Genomic DNA, 13528 nt, shown 5'->3' with positions numbered 1-13528 from the left:
AGTGGGCGCTGAATTTTCCAATAGTCGGTCTGAATTCCTTCTCCTGGCCAACCTGAGCGTTTAGATCTCCTATGACGATTTTGACGTCGTGGCTTGGGCAACTGTCGTACTCGTCTTCGAGGGCTGAGAGGTGGGGACGTTTATTATACTGAAGTCGAAGAACCGGCTTTTGAGCCTCAATTTGCACATTCTCTCATTGGTCGGCCACCACCCTCTAAACGTTCGCACCATTGATCCCTTCCAACACACTTCCTGTAACGCTACGATTCCGAATCCGCGGTCCTCTAGCACGTCGGCGAGTATGCGTGTGCTCCCGAAGAAGGTGAGAGATTTACAGTTCCACGTACCGAGTTTCCAATCGCTAGTCCCTTTACGTCGCTATGGTTTTCGAAGATTGTCCCGGTTCGTATTCTCTCGTTGATTATTCGTTGCTTGATTTTTTTTTTCGGCTGGCTTGTAGGGCCTGACACCAATCCCCTAGATTTCCGGAGGACCATTCCCTTTAAATGTTCGGAGGACCATAGTGCGCAGTTTAGCTTAGAGTCCTTATCTGGATTCGGACGATGATCAGGCGCCCCTGATATGAGGAACAAACGCTGTTGTGAGCCGCTCCTAACATGGAGTACAGACGCTCCAGGTTTGCAGAAGCAAAGGCAACAGCAATTTCTGCACGCATAGCATCAAGAAAAAAATAGTTACTTACTTGATAATTCACGCAGAAAACGTTCTCACATGCACATTTTGATGAAAATCTAAAACAAACATGCATACTCTCAATTCTCATTCTGGACCGCCATTCCTTTGTTCAATACCCAGGAAAATGCGCATGCGTTATCATTTTTAACAGCGCGCGTGAACAGATTTCTCGTTCGTGAAAATGGTTCAATGGGTTCTGGATATCATGATTTGAGAGTCATGATACCGAAAGCGTTACTAAACAAGCATGCTATTGGAAGAGGCATGTTCTTAGATTACTGATTAGGTTCATATAAACGAGTATATTGAACAACTTTGCCGAAGACAAACTGGAGCCACCAAGCATTCTAGCTCATCAGGATCTTGAGATATAGACGGTTGAAGAAAATTTGTTAGTAGTGCCACCTAGCGGAGAAATTCTCAACTAGTTTTGCTATTGTCAGATAGCCCTTAGTCTTCTTAACAACTTTACCGAAGACGTCAATCTTCTAGCTCATCAGGATCTTGAAATATAGAAGGTTAAAGAAAATTTGTTAGTAGCGCCATCTAGTTGATGAACTCCCAATTAAATTTGTTACTGTCCGATGGCCCTTGATCTGCTTAACAACTTTGCCGAAGACAACTACCTTCTAACTCATCTTGGTCTTGAGTTATCCGTTGAATGGATTGTGGCCAATTTTGGTACCCCAAGACAATCCGGAATAACTCCGGAACCGCTTGGACCATATTCTCTAGCTCCACAATTTAGAAGAGTTTTTCGGGAAGTTCTGAAAACTTCAACTAAAACCAACGAGAAACAAAAAAGTTATGCACAGTTTAGTGTGTTTTTTGCATGTGAAAAGTATGTTGGCTGGATGAAGGTTAAAGTGCAAGAAACATGGAAACCCTTCACAGTGCTATGCTTAACATTATCATGAAAACGCTGTTGGAGGACAAATCCTTATTTGAAAGGAGTTTTTTTTTTGTAGAATTTGGAGAAACCAGAAACAAATGAAATTTGATGTTAAGATTGTTTATCAGTACATAGTTCATCATCCGAGAAGTCAACAACCAAAAAATCATTCAGAATCCTCATGAAGGATGGGGCGTAGTATATCCAACTGCAATTGGGACTCTTCATAGAATTACGAGCTCCAAGCATCTTCAGTGTATTTTATAATACTACATTTCTTGTAGAACTCCAACCATTTGATTGAGACAGTGGCGATTCCCTAACCTCAAATTTACTTGTTCTACGTATAGAAATGTTTCAATTTTCACAACGAATGCGTATCTACTTTGTAGAGAATGGTTTAAATAGTCGATTTCTTTTGAATTAGATAGTAAATTTGTCAAAATATCAATTTCTAGTAACGTAGAACAGGTAGAAAGTGAGGTTACGAGTCGCACCTGGATTGAGATACTCCAAAAAACTCGTGAGACATATGAAAAGAATTACTGAAAAGAATTTACTGTAAAACACTATGTTACCTTATAAAAAAACAATGATTTTTTTTCTATATTTTCAGCACCCTGGAGCAATCCTGGTGGCAGTCGGAGAACGGCAAGGAGAACGTCACGATCCAGCTGGACCTGGAGGCGGAGTTCCACTTTACCCATCTGATCATCGTGTTCGCTACGTTCCGTCCGGCCGCGATGTTGATCGAACGGTCGTACGACTTCGGCAAAACGTGGCACGTGTATCGGTACTTTGCCCACAACTGCCGGTCGGCGTTCCCGGATGTGCCGACCATCGGCAAGAACATTACCGACGTGATCTGCGACCATCGCTACTCGGGTGTGGAACCGTCGAAGAACGGTGAGGTTATCTACCGGGTGCTGCCACCGATGCACATCGAGAACCCGTACGCTGAGCACGTGCAGAACATGCTGAAGATGACCAATCTGCGAATCAACTTCACGCGTCTGCACACGTTGGGCGATACACTGCTGGACGATCGCCAGGAGATTCAGGAGAAGTACTACTACGCCATTTCGAACATGATCGTGCGAGGATCGTGTTCTTGCTATGGACACGCATCGCGATGTCTTCCGCTGGAGGGAGTGAGGAACACTATCGACATGGTGCACGGTCGGTGCGAGTGTACGCACAATACGAAGGGTTTGAACTGCGAGGAGTGCGAAGACTTCTTCAACGATTTGCCGTGGAAGCCGGCCTTGGGCAAGCAGACGAATGCTTGTAAAAGTAAGTTTTGAGGATGGTAATAGAAGATTATGGTAATGATGGGGTATTTTCATTTCACAGAATGTCACTGTAATAACCATGCAACTAGCTGCCATTTCGATCAAGCCGTTTATGAACATTCGGGACGTGTGAGCGGAGGTGTCTGCGATAACTGCCAACATAATACGCAGGGTTATCACTGTGAAGAATGTTCTCCGTTCTTCTACCGGGATCCTTTGGAGGATATTCAAAGTCCGTACGTATGTAAGCCTTGCGATTGCGATCCAAGGGGATCACTGGACGACGGAATCTGTGACTCGATAGCTGACGAAGAGAACGGAGTCGAAGCTGGAGCTTGCCATTGCAAGAAGAACGTTAACGGTCGACGATGCGACCATTGCAAGGAAGGATTCTGGAACTTTGATGAGAACAATCCGGACGGTTGCCAAACTTGTTCGTGCAACATTCTCGGTACGGTGGACAATGCCGGATGCAATGTCCACACCGGAGAGTGTATTTGCAAGCGATTGGTTACTGGACGCGATTGTAACCAATGTATACCGGAGACATACGGGCTTTCTGATAGTCCCGAGGGTTGTACGATGTGTAACTGCCATCCGGGTGGTTCGCTGGATAACAGTTGCGATGTGATTACCGGACAGTGTCGTTGCCGGCCGCACATGCAGGGCAGGGATTGCAGCGAACCGAAGCAACACTACTTCATTCCAACCTTGCATCAGGTTCTGGAAGCGGAATTCCCGGGAACGGTGAGTGGATCTATAGATAAGGAAAACTGTGAAATTTGATTGATGGCATTTCTTTTTTATAATTTCAGATTTGCGATCATCACTCTTCAGTTGGTGTAAGTATTTTGAAATATCTATAGATTGACCATAGAAGTCCGGAACTAACATAGATTGTACTCATCTTTCGCAGAATTGCTCGGCGGTCATTCGTGAGCACCCGCACGGTTATCCTCCTACGTGGACTGGTCCCGGATTTATTCGAGCTTTCGAAGGAACCGAGCTCAAGTTTACTGTCGACGATATCCCGAAAACGATGAACTACGACGTGCTGGTACGGTATTCACCCCAGATTAAGGGAGACTGGGAGGACATTCGAATGACGGTTATACGACCGGACGAGTACGATCCCGATGGTCCATGTGCAAACTCGCATCCGGAATACGAACGAGATTTCCACACGACATTGTCCGAGTATGAAACCAGTGCAGTGGCAATGAGAGATATTTGTCTGGAGAATGGCAAGACGTACAAGTTCATTGTCACTTTCCAGAGGCACGACCCGTACAGGGACAACGGCGCAGCACAAATTCTGATCGATTCGGTATGTTGGTAGACTACAAGCATGGATTGGAGCAATAGCAATTTTTTGTACCCTTATCCTCTTCTAGCTCGTACTGGTTCCGAGGATAGAAGTTACGCCAATCTTCCATGGTAACCCGCAAGCGGAAGTAAGGTATACAGAATACCAGAATCTTGGATGCAATCAGACTTACTATGACGTAAACTACGATTCGGAAGCTCGGCCGGAATGTAAGGATCTGCTGAACATGGTCAGTGTTTACGTCTTCAACGGAGCAACTCGTAAGTATAGCGATACATCACTTTGTAATGGTAGTGAAGTGCGTTTATTTCGCCAGACTTCATACCATTCATAGTAATCCAAAAGCTCTTCCTCATTCTTCGCTTATTAAAATGACCGGAGACAGGCCCTCAAACAATTGAAGCTGCATACATATAATTACATCATATATCTTATCACGAAGCGATTTTTCAACTCAGCACGCACGGCAGTTCAGGGTAGCGAGTGCTGGTCGTTATCTAATAAATAAACTGAGTCCATCATAAAACAGTCTATATTATTCGGTCGGATTACTTGGAACCAAAACAATGTTCCACGTTGAGTTGCGTTTGTTATTTTATTTTTTTATCCTGCTACCCAGGATCCACCGACTTCAAAGTCAGGATATCAACATCAACGAGCTTGAACTTGAAAAACCTGGTTCGGAGACTCTATGGTCATTCTGTCAGTAGATTTGAGCTTGATACTAATGCAGTTTCTTTTCTATCATTCCAGCATGCGAATGTAATCCGACCGGTTCGACGACGAAGAAATGTGAGGAATTCGGAGGATACTGCGCGTGCAAGACCAACGTGGTTGGGCGCCAATGTGACAAGTGTGCACCGGGAACATACGGATTCGGACCGGAGGGATGCAAAGCTTGCGATTGTAACAGTATCGGATCGAAGGACAACGATTGCGATCTGGTAACCGGTCAATGTAATTGTCATCCGAATACCTACGGACGAGAGTGCGATCAATGTCAGCCAGGATTCTGGAACTTCCCGAACTGTCAGATGTGCGAATGTAACGGACATACACCAACTTGTAATTCCAAGACGGGAGAATGTTCCCAGTGCCAGGACTTCACACAGGGCTGGAAGTGCGACAGGTGCTTGGATGGGTACTACGGAAATCCACTGTTGGGTTCGGAGATTGGTTGCCGGCCTTGCCGTTGTCCGGATACGATTGCTTCCGGACATTCGTACGCCAACGAGTGTCTGCTGGACCCCAAGGCAAACGATGTGATCTGTTTGTGCGACCAGGGCTACGCGGGAGCCAAGTGTGATGTTTGCGCTGACAACTACTTCGGAAATCCGGACCGACCGGGAGGTGTCTGCCAACAGTGCGACTGTAGCAACAATGTGGATCTGAATCAACCGGGCAATTGCGATCCCAAATCGGGTCAATGTTTGCAATGTTTGTACGATACGGAGGGAGATCACTGCGAGTTCTGCCGTGACGGATTCTACGGCAACGCTCTGGAGCAGAATTGTCGACCTTGCGACTGTAATGTACTGGGAACGAATCAAACGGTACAGCATTGCGACCGTTTCACGGGTCAGTGTCCGTGCTTAGCCAACGTACGTGGACAGTACTGCGAGGATTGTATTGAGAACCACTGGAAGATCGCCAGCGGAGAAGGATGCGAGGCATGTAATTGTGATCCGGTGGGATCCATGAGCGAGCAGTGTAATCCGGTGAGTTGGAGAGGGTGAAAAGATAGAGGTGAGGTTCCGGAACTAATGAGGATTATTTTTGGTTTTAGTACGATGGACAATGTACCTGTAAGCAAGGATTCGGCGGACGCCAATGTAACCAGTGTGAGTCTAACTTCTGGGGTAATCCGAATGTTCACTGTCATGGTAATCGCCTAAATGTTGTCTAGGAAATATCAACTTTACATAACCTATTCGATTCGTTTCAGCTTGTGACTGTAACCCGTATGGATCCGCTACGTACCAGTGTAACCGCGAGACCGGTCAATGTATCTGCAACCCTGGAATAGGAGGTTACAAGTGTGACCAGTGCGCTCGTGGTTATTTGGGAGAAGCTCCGTACTGCGAACCATGCGGAGAATGCTTCGACAATTGGGACATGATACTGGATGGTCTCAAGGAGGAAACCAACCGTACGATCGAGGAAGCCAAGGCTATCAAAACTCTCGGAGCGACGGGAGCTTACAAGAAGGAGTTCGATTCAATGGGCAAGAAGATCGATATAATCAAAGGTCTGCTAACGAACACAATCTCGGATCGGGAAATCACCACCATCGACGATCGGATAGCGGAAGTTCGACAGCATTTGAAGGCTTCACTTGAAGAACTGAAAGAATCGGAAAAGCGCTTGCAGGATACGGATGCGACAATCAACTTTGCGAACATCGAGATCGACAATCTGAGGAAGCGAACCGAAGAAGTAAAGCAGCTGGCAGATTATCTGAAGGACAATGCTACAAAGCTACAGGAAGGAAATATCGAGGGAGCTCTAAACTTGACGAGGGACGCTTGGAATCGAGTTACCCTGCTCGGTGAAACCAATATGGAAATTCAAGAGCTCAACGACAATGCCGAAAGGCAATGCAAACGAACTGAGATTCTGCTAAAGAAGCAGCAGGATCACTTCGATCATCTGCATGATACTAACGAGGCGTCGTTCTTGAAGTACCAGAATGAACTGGATACGTTGAATGCCAACATTCCAGATTTGAACGAACGAATTTGCGACCGACGAGGAGATCCTTGCGACGAATTTTGCGGCGGTGCGGGATGCGACGGCAAGTGCGGAGGATTGACGTGCGACAAGGGTGCTTTGACGAGGTCCGAGAAGGCACTACAATACGCCAAAAAGACCGAACAGACTATCAAGGAGAAGGAGGAGCTGGCCGACGATATTCTGCGATCGGTAAGTAAACGTCAACGCTGTGTCGTAAGGACCTAACAAAACGTCTCTCTATTTCCAGATGTCCCAGGCGAAAACGAACGCCTCGGAAGCGTTCAAGAAGGCCAAGCGGGCCCACGACAAGGCAAAGGCGCACTACGATCACACGCATTCGCTGATAGATCAGGCCAATGTCGTAGTGACGGCTTTAACCGACATTATCGACAACAACACAGCCACCCCGGAGAAGATCAAGGACCTGGCGGATCAGGTCATGGACTACACCTTGCAGTTAGATCCGGATCAAATCCAAAAGTTGGCGGAGCAGATTGATGAAGCCGTTTCGCACTTGGAAAATGTTGAGACGATCATTCGACACACGGAGCATGATCTACAGCGAGTTCAGGACCTGAAAGACGACACATTTGCCACAAAGTAAGTTTTATTGAGGATTGCTGGAGACTGGTACTAATATGTTCATTTTAGGGATCGCGCCGAGAAGGTACTGGACGAGGCGATTGAGTTGGTCAAGGCATTGGATGATGCAGATGATGCTCAGAAGAAGGCTCGGCAGTCGATCAAGCGTGCCAACGAGGATATCCAATCGGCTAAGATCGATCTCGAAGAGGTATTTGATCAACCAGCATTGTTTCGTGCAACACAAATTTGACTATTATTGTCATCTTTTAGATTGATAAAGAAACGGATGATGCCTACAAGCGTGCAAACGCAACCGCTTCGAAGGTCGACGAACTGAAGGCACGACTCAATAAACTGCATGTCAGTAACGTACAGAACGATCAGGATGCACAGGAGATCATTAAACAAGCGGAAGCCGTGAAGGATTCGGCTAACAACGCCCACGATTTGGCTACACAGGTACATAATAAAAATCCCAAACTTCTTGCTCACACAATCTAATCGAAAATTCAAAATCCACAGCTGAAAGACAACTACAAAACTGCCAACGCAACGTTGACGGCAAGATCTAACGCTTCGGAAAGTGCCCGGGAACGAGCCCAGAACTTGCTAAACCGTGCATCCAAGATTACCGTCGAAACAACTAACCAGCTCAATAAACTTCATGGTAAGTCACTGAAGTAAACCATTGTAGCAAATTCATTCATTTTCCCATCCCAATCTTCAGACTTGTACAAAACGTACGAACAGAACCAGAACGAGTTGGGATCACTGGAGACGAACATCCAGGGCTTGACCGAGCAGATCAATACCTATCTGAACAAGATCCAAGGCGATGCCGATCGTTACCGACAGTGTACGACGTAAACGGAACATGACGAAGGACAATATTTTTTACATAAGTTAACACACGAAAAGTCAAGTTTATTGGAAGGAAGGAAATTGTTTGTGTTCAGTGTTTTATGTGAAGCGAGAACCAAGTGTTCGTAACAAATATCTGCCGTTTTTTTCGTTCTATAGAATAATTGTGTGGCTAATGTATCTTGAAGATGTACTCGTTAGAATCGTAAACTGCTTGAGAAAATCAACGAGATTTGAAGGAATCTGAAACGTAAAGTCGTGTAACACAGTCAGAACTTATAATAACCTGTTTCTTTAAAACATTTTCGCAACAAACCTTTTTTTTAACCAGTGTCCTATACCACACTGAATAACATTCAGAAATCGAAACAAACAAAAAATAAATGTGCCAAATAAGTAAAACGATAGACTAAATCAACTTCCCCGTATGTGTGCTTTTGTTAACGTAAATATATGTGTAATAAACAGCAATCGTATTATGTAGTGGAAATTTTACTCGCTGCTTCAATTTACTAACATTGGTGTAAAATAATGGAACGAGCAATAAAAACTATAATAATCTATACAACTGCGAGAAAAAAAATGCCATTTAGTCGTACCAGTGGGTAATTTAAAGCGTTTAGAATATTTCCGCACCGAAAGCAATATTTTTGAAACTTGACACAAAAATCTCGGTATAAAAACTACAAATTCAAACCAATTTTATACAGTTTTATACTTTAAGCCCCAAAACCCCCATTTCTAGCGAATAAGTTTTGCCCGTAGCTATTAAATATTAGAACGTAAGCGACATTTTAACAAGTAGAGTAAAACAATCGCAAATTAGTCATAACTACAAACAACAAAACGTTTCTACTGCTAATAATCTGTAACTTCGATCAGTACATAAATAAAGTCTTAATTTTTCTTAGTGTAACTCACAACCAACTGGCTGCCGTGGGAGGCTGTGCCCGATTTATTGGATATCACAGTTCCGAAAACACAACAACAAAAAAAATGTTTCCGCCCGGGTTCGAACCGGGGACCTTCCGCGTGTGAAGCGGACGTGATAACCACTACACTACGGAAACAGTGTTCAAGTGATGTGATATGTGTGCTTCAAAACCATTATAATCAATTTAGATTTATTTTTAGAAACAACGAATCCAATAAACGAAAATATGTGTGGCGAGTTTCGTTAGAAACTATACAGATTCTAAAATAGTGTTTATTACATTTCCAGTTTTATTATGTCCATGAAAATCTTTTATTGATTTTCAAATTTCAAACTTAACTCAAAGATGGGATATGAACGAAAAGAACACACAACAACAAGAACAAATACTGCACGCACATTGGGCATCGTTCTATTTAAAACCCATTCGTAGAAATGTTTCATATTAAAAGATGTGTTTCCGCCCGGGATCGAACCGGGGGCCTTCCGCGTGTTAGGCGGATGTGATAACCACTACACCACGGAAACCGCTGAATGTGGATGCTTTGAACCATAAATTTTAAGTTTGAGATTGTATATTTATTACTACTTTTTATATTGATTGATTTGTACACTCAAAATAATCCAAATGTCATTGTTACGTGAAAACATACGTGATTTTTTTCCATCGCACTTTTCACGTAGCTCCTACGCAAATCATAGGTAGCCCAGAATGAACGCATGAACTTTGGAAGTTCGTCCATTCCACCGTCGCGAAACGTAAGAGCTACGTGAATTTTCCGGTAGCCTTCACGAAGCGTTTCAATAGAACCTAGATGGTTTTGCATTAAATTTAACTGTAACAAAAAACAATCTTATTTTTAATAGGATTTGGAAGAACACTAATTCCCAATTGGAAGATGCAAACAAACTTAAAAAATTGTGATATTTTTATTGTCAATCTGAGCATTTTGAATCCTATTTCGCCAAATTTGTGAGTATGGTCTGTCTTGTTGTTGCCTTCGCGTGCTATAATTGATAGAGGTTATAAATCACGTGTAAAATATGAAGTAATGCAGGGATTCTTCGGTATTCAAAGTATATTTACCTTGAAATCAATCTTACACAATGTTCAAAGCAGCATCAACTTCTGAAGTTCTTCAACAATCAAGCGGGCGCCATCTTAGGATTTGAGCTCAACACCGAATGTACGTACAATATACAAATGTCAAAATGAACTTAGGCACCTACGTGACTTCCACGTAAGTGCGATAGGTAACCTCAGTAAACATTACCGAGTCACTATTTGGTGGTTATGAATGGTTTAGTGATCTTTATCTTAGTCAGGTGAAGTGGAGGTAAAATGAATTTAGAATGGTCTACGTGATTTTTCACGTAGCAATGACGTTTGGATTTTTTTGAGTGTACTCAAACTTGTTAGATCAGGGTTCCTCAACCGGTGGTCCGCGGACCCCTAGGTAGGGTCCGCGAAGCCACTACAAAAATTGACTCAAATTGGGGTCTGGGTCATTTGGCATAAAGCCATTTGGCATAAGGTCATTTGGCATAACGCCATTTGGCATAAAGGACATTTGGCATAACAGCCATTTGGCATAACGGTCATTTGGCATAATTATGAACCATGTGAAAATAAAGGGTCATTTGGCATAACGGACATTTGGCATAATATCAAGACATGTGTAAAGTAAGAATCAATTGGCATAATATCAAACCATATGTGAAGTAATGCTCATATCGGACATTTGGCATAATATCAAACCATCTGAAAAGTAAGGGTTATTTGGTATAATAATTCAGATATTCCTTTTTCTATGTGAAAAAAACTGTTGTAATATTACGCAAAAGAAAAAGTCATGTTAAAAAGAAGGGCAAATTTCTATATAACAAAATAATGCGTCGAATTGCTATAGCAATAACCCTCGAAAGAATACCTTATGTTTAAAAGAAGGGTAAATCTCTAGATAAAGGTCATGACTAAACAGGATAACAGAAGATGAACTAGGGCGTCAATCAGTGACGCAATATTTCTTAATTTGAAATTAAAAATTGAAAACAAGGTAATGACTTTGTAAAACAGAAGAAAAAAATGCAGTAACATTGCTGCTACAATTATCTTTTAAATAACATTTCGTGTTTCAACGAACCCGATCAACCAGTGCACACTGGTCCAGGAAGCTAATTTAGGCGGACATGAGGTTTTCGTCTCGATTTATTGATTTTAGAGCCATAGTTACTTCTGATAATATGTTCAGAATTTTCGGTTCCGGGTCATTTGGCCGAATGTCATTTGGTCGAATGCCATTTGACCAAATGCCGTTCGGCCGAAATTGAAAACAAAAGTGAACGAGCATGGATTTATAATGAATTTCAAAGAAATTTTTCAGCTTATTTATGAATAAGGTTACACACATAATTAGCTTTTTAGTAGTATTACAAGAAACATTTCGTGCTGAAAGGAGAATGACACTCACCCAAGTTGAGGTAAAAAAATGTGTTTTGAATGAGCCTCTGTACGTGCCATAAATCCTTTTGTTTGACTTTTACTGTGCGGCAACTTGAAAACAGGGCGCACAGTAAAAGTCAAACTTTTTATAGCATGCATAGGCTCATAAGACGTAAGGGAATCTGGGGTAATATGCGCCCTTGAGGCAAAACAACCCCACGGTGCCTTTTATGAGTATTTGTAAAAAAGTTGGAAAAAATCGTCAAGGGCGGATAGGAGTGACCCACAACATGCAGTTTTACAAATCCAACTTCCAGAAAAATGTCTAAATTTTTCTAAAATATTTGTAGAATCCCCGAAAACTCGTTTTACTCCTGGGTGCATATTACCCCTGATACCTTTATTATAAGCTTTAACATGAATAGCTATGAGAAATACTTCACTATTGAAGGAACATCCTATGATCAAAAGAAGGAAAAATCTCTTATGAAAATTTAGGCAAGTGTAATGCATATAATAGTTTTATCAGTAAAACTACAAAGAACTTCCGATGATTTAAAGAAGGTAAAATTCCCAATTAAAATATAAGCTGAACTATTTTCAATAGTATAACTCGAATGAATAGCCTATGTGCAAAAGAAGGAAAAAAATCTGATCAAATCAATAAAAAACTTGAAACCTTATTACACCTTTGGTAGTCCAGAGGCGAATTCACCGTCACCTCAGAGTCTTGACGCAATGTGAGGAGTTCACAACTTCGTCCTGAATTAACGGGTCGATATTATCATTCTCTTAGAGCTCTTATAGAGTGACAATAAATTACGTCCCGTCACATTATGAAAAACAACAAATTAATTAGCTTATCAGTTATTGGGTCACACTTATGAAACCTATACATATCAGAGGTGGTGTTATTTGATTTTTATTTTCATGATTCAGCCAAACGGCATTCGGCCAAATGACCCGTTCGGCCAAACGGCATTCGGCCAAGTGGCCGGACACCGAATTTTCAGTACTACAAAGTGTACGCATCAAAATTTGTTTACGATGATTACAAGATTGAAGTAGGTAAAGGCCAACTTCTTTATTTTAACGAATCGTGAGTTGCTATGTTCAGCAAAGTTGTAGCAAATGATCAGAGTTGCTCAATATCAGTCATAACAGCGTATGGCTGATTTACATAAACTATTAATATCAGTTGCGAGCTATCAATATCACTTTGATTTGGCAACCACAAGCAGTGATGCGACATCGCACTCTAGATTAAAATCAATTCAGAATGAGTGATCACGTGACAATTCTCCTTCTCCCTGGGGCCTTCCTTAGCCGAGTGGCTAGAGTGCGTGGCTGCAAAGCAAAGCCATGCTGAATCCCAACTGAGAAACAGGCTCTGTCCCAGTGAGGACGTAATGCCAAGAAGAATAAGTGACAATTCTCCAAGCTATTATTGTTCTTCTGTGACCAACACATAGTTTCAATTCATCTGCAGCTTTATCAAAAATATCGTATTGATAAGTTGCCATTTTATTTGCCTAATTTTAAATTGAACTTAACCCATCATTGATATCCATAGTCTATCGCTATCAATCATCAATGCATTGGTGATGGAGTAGACAGCATGATGTTGATGTTATATAGAATGATCCGTATTGTATCGCAGTCTGCCTGTACAAATCAGCAAGTTTTAGGCGTGGATAGTGACAGCGAGCAACTCTGCAAACGATTAGCTTAAGAGCCGCGATAATTGAGTATTTTTAATAAAAAA

General features: G+C 42.4%; 1 protein-coding gene and 2 non-coding genes across 9 annotated transcripts in view; 1 reads left to right on the top strand and 2 right to left on the bottom strand.

The window, feature by feature from the left end:
- The window catches only part of LOC5578743 (laminin subunit beta-1), a 59290-nt gene extending 49981 nt beyond the window's left edge, over nt 1-9309 (top strand). For all 7 annotated transcript variants that reach the window (XM_021852692.1, XM_021852693.1, XM_021852690.1 and 4 more), the window contains exons 6-18: nt 2205-2881; nt 2942-3627; nt 3696-3722; nt 3797-4207; nt 4275-4467; nt 4961-5925; nt 5994-6090; nt 6153-7129; nt 7188-7540; nt 7592-7733; nt 7796-7984; nt 8048-8192; nt 8253-9309. In XM_021852692.1, the coding sequence (XP_021708384.1) occupies nt 2205-2881; nt 2942-3627; nt 3696-3722; nt 3797-4207; nt 4275-4467; nt 4961-5925; nt 5994-6090; nt 6153-7129; nt 7188-7540; nt 7592-7733; nt 7796-7984; nt 8048-8192; nt 8253-8392 (5002 nt within the window). In that variant the 3' untranslated portion in view covers nt 8393-9309. The remainder of the gene's footprint in view (nt 1-2204; nt 2882-2941; nt 3628-3695; nt 3723-3796; nt 4208-4274; nt 4468-4960; nt 5926-5993; nt 6091-6152; nt 7130-7187; nt 7541-7591; nt 7734-7795; nt 7985-8047; nt 8193-8252) is intronic.
- Nucleotides 9310-9383: 74 nt separating this feature from the next.
- Trnav-cac lies at nt 9384-9456 on the bottom strand. Its single transcript has one exon. It is a non-coding gene; the product is annotated as a tRNA-Val (tRNA).
- A 319-nt stretch (nt 9457-9775) lies between these two features.
- On the bottom strand, nt 9776-9848 carry Trnav-aac. The gene has a single exon. It is a non-coding gene; the product is annotated as a tRNA-Val (tRNA).
- Between the last annotated feature and the right edge of the window lie 3680 nt (nt 9849-13528).

This window comes from Aedes aegypti, chromosome 3, assembly GCF_002204515.2.
Source record: "Aedes aegypti strain LVP_AGWG chromosome 3, AaegL5.0 Primary Assembly, whole genome shotgun sequence".
NCBI classification, from domain to species: Eukaryota; Metazoa; Arthropoda; class Insecta; order Diptera; family Culicidae; genus Aedes; species Aedes aegypti.
The sequence above is the reverse complement of the archived record's forward strand: the minus strand, read 5'-3'. Positions and strand labels throughout refer to the sequence as shown.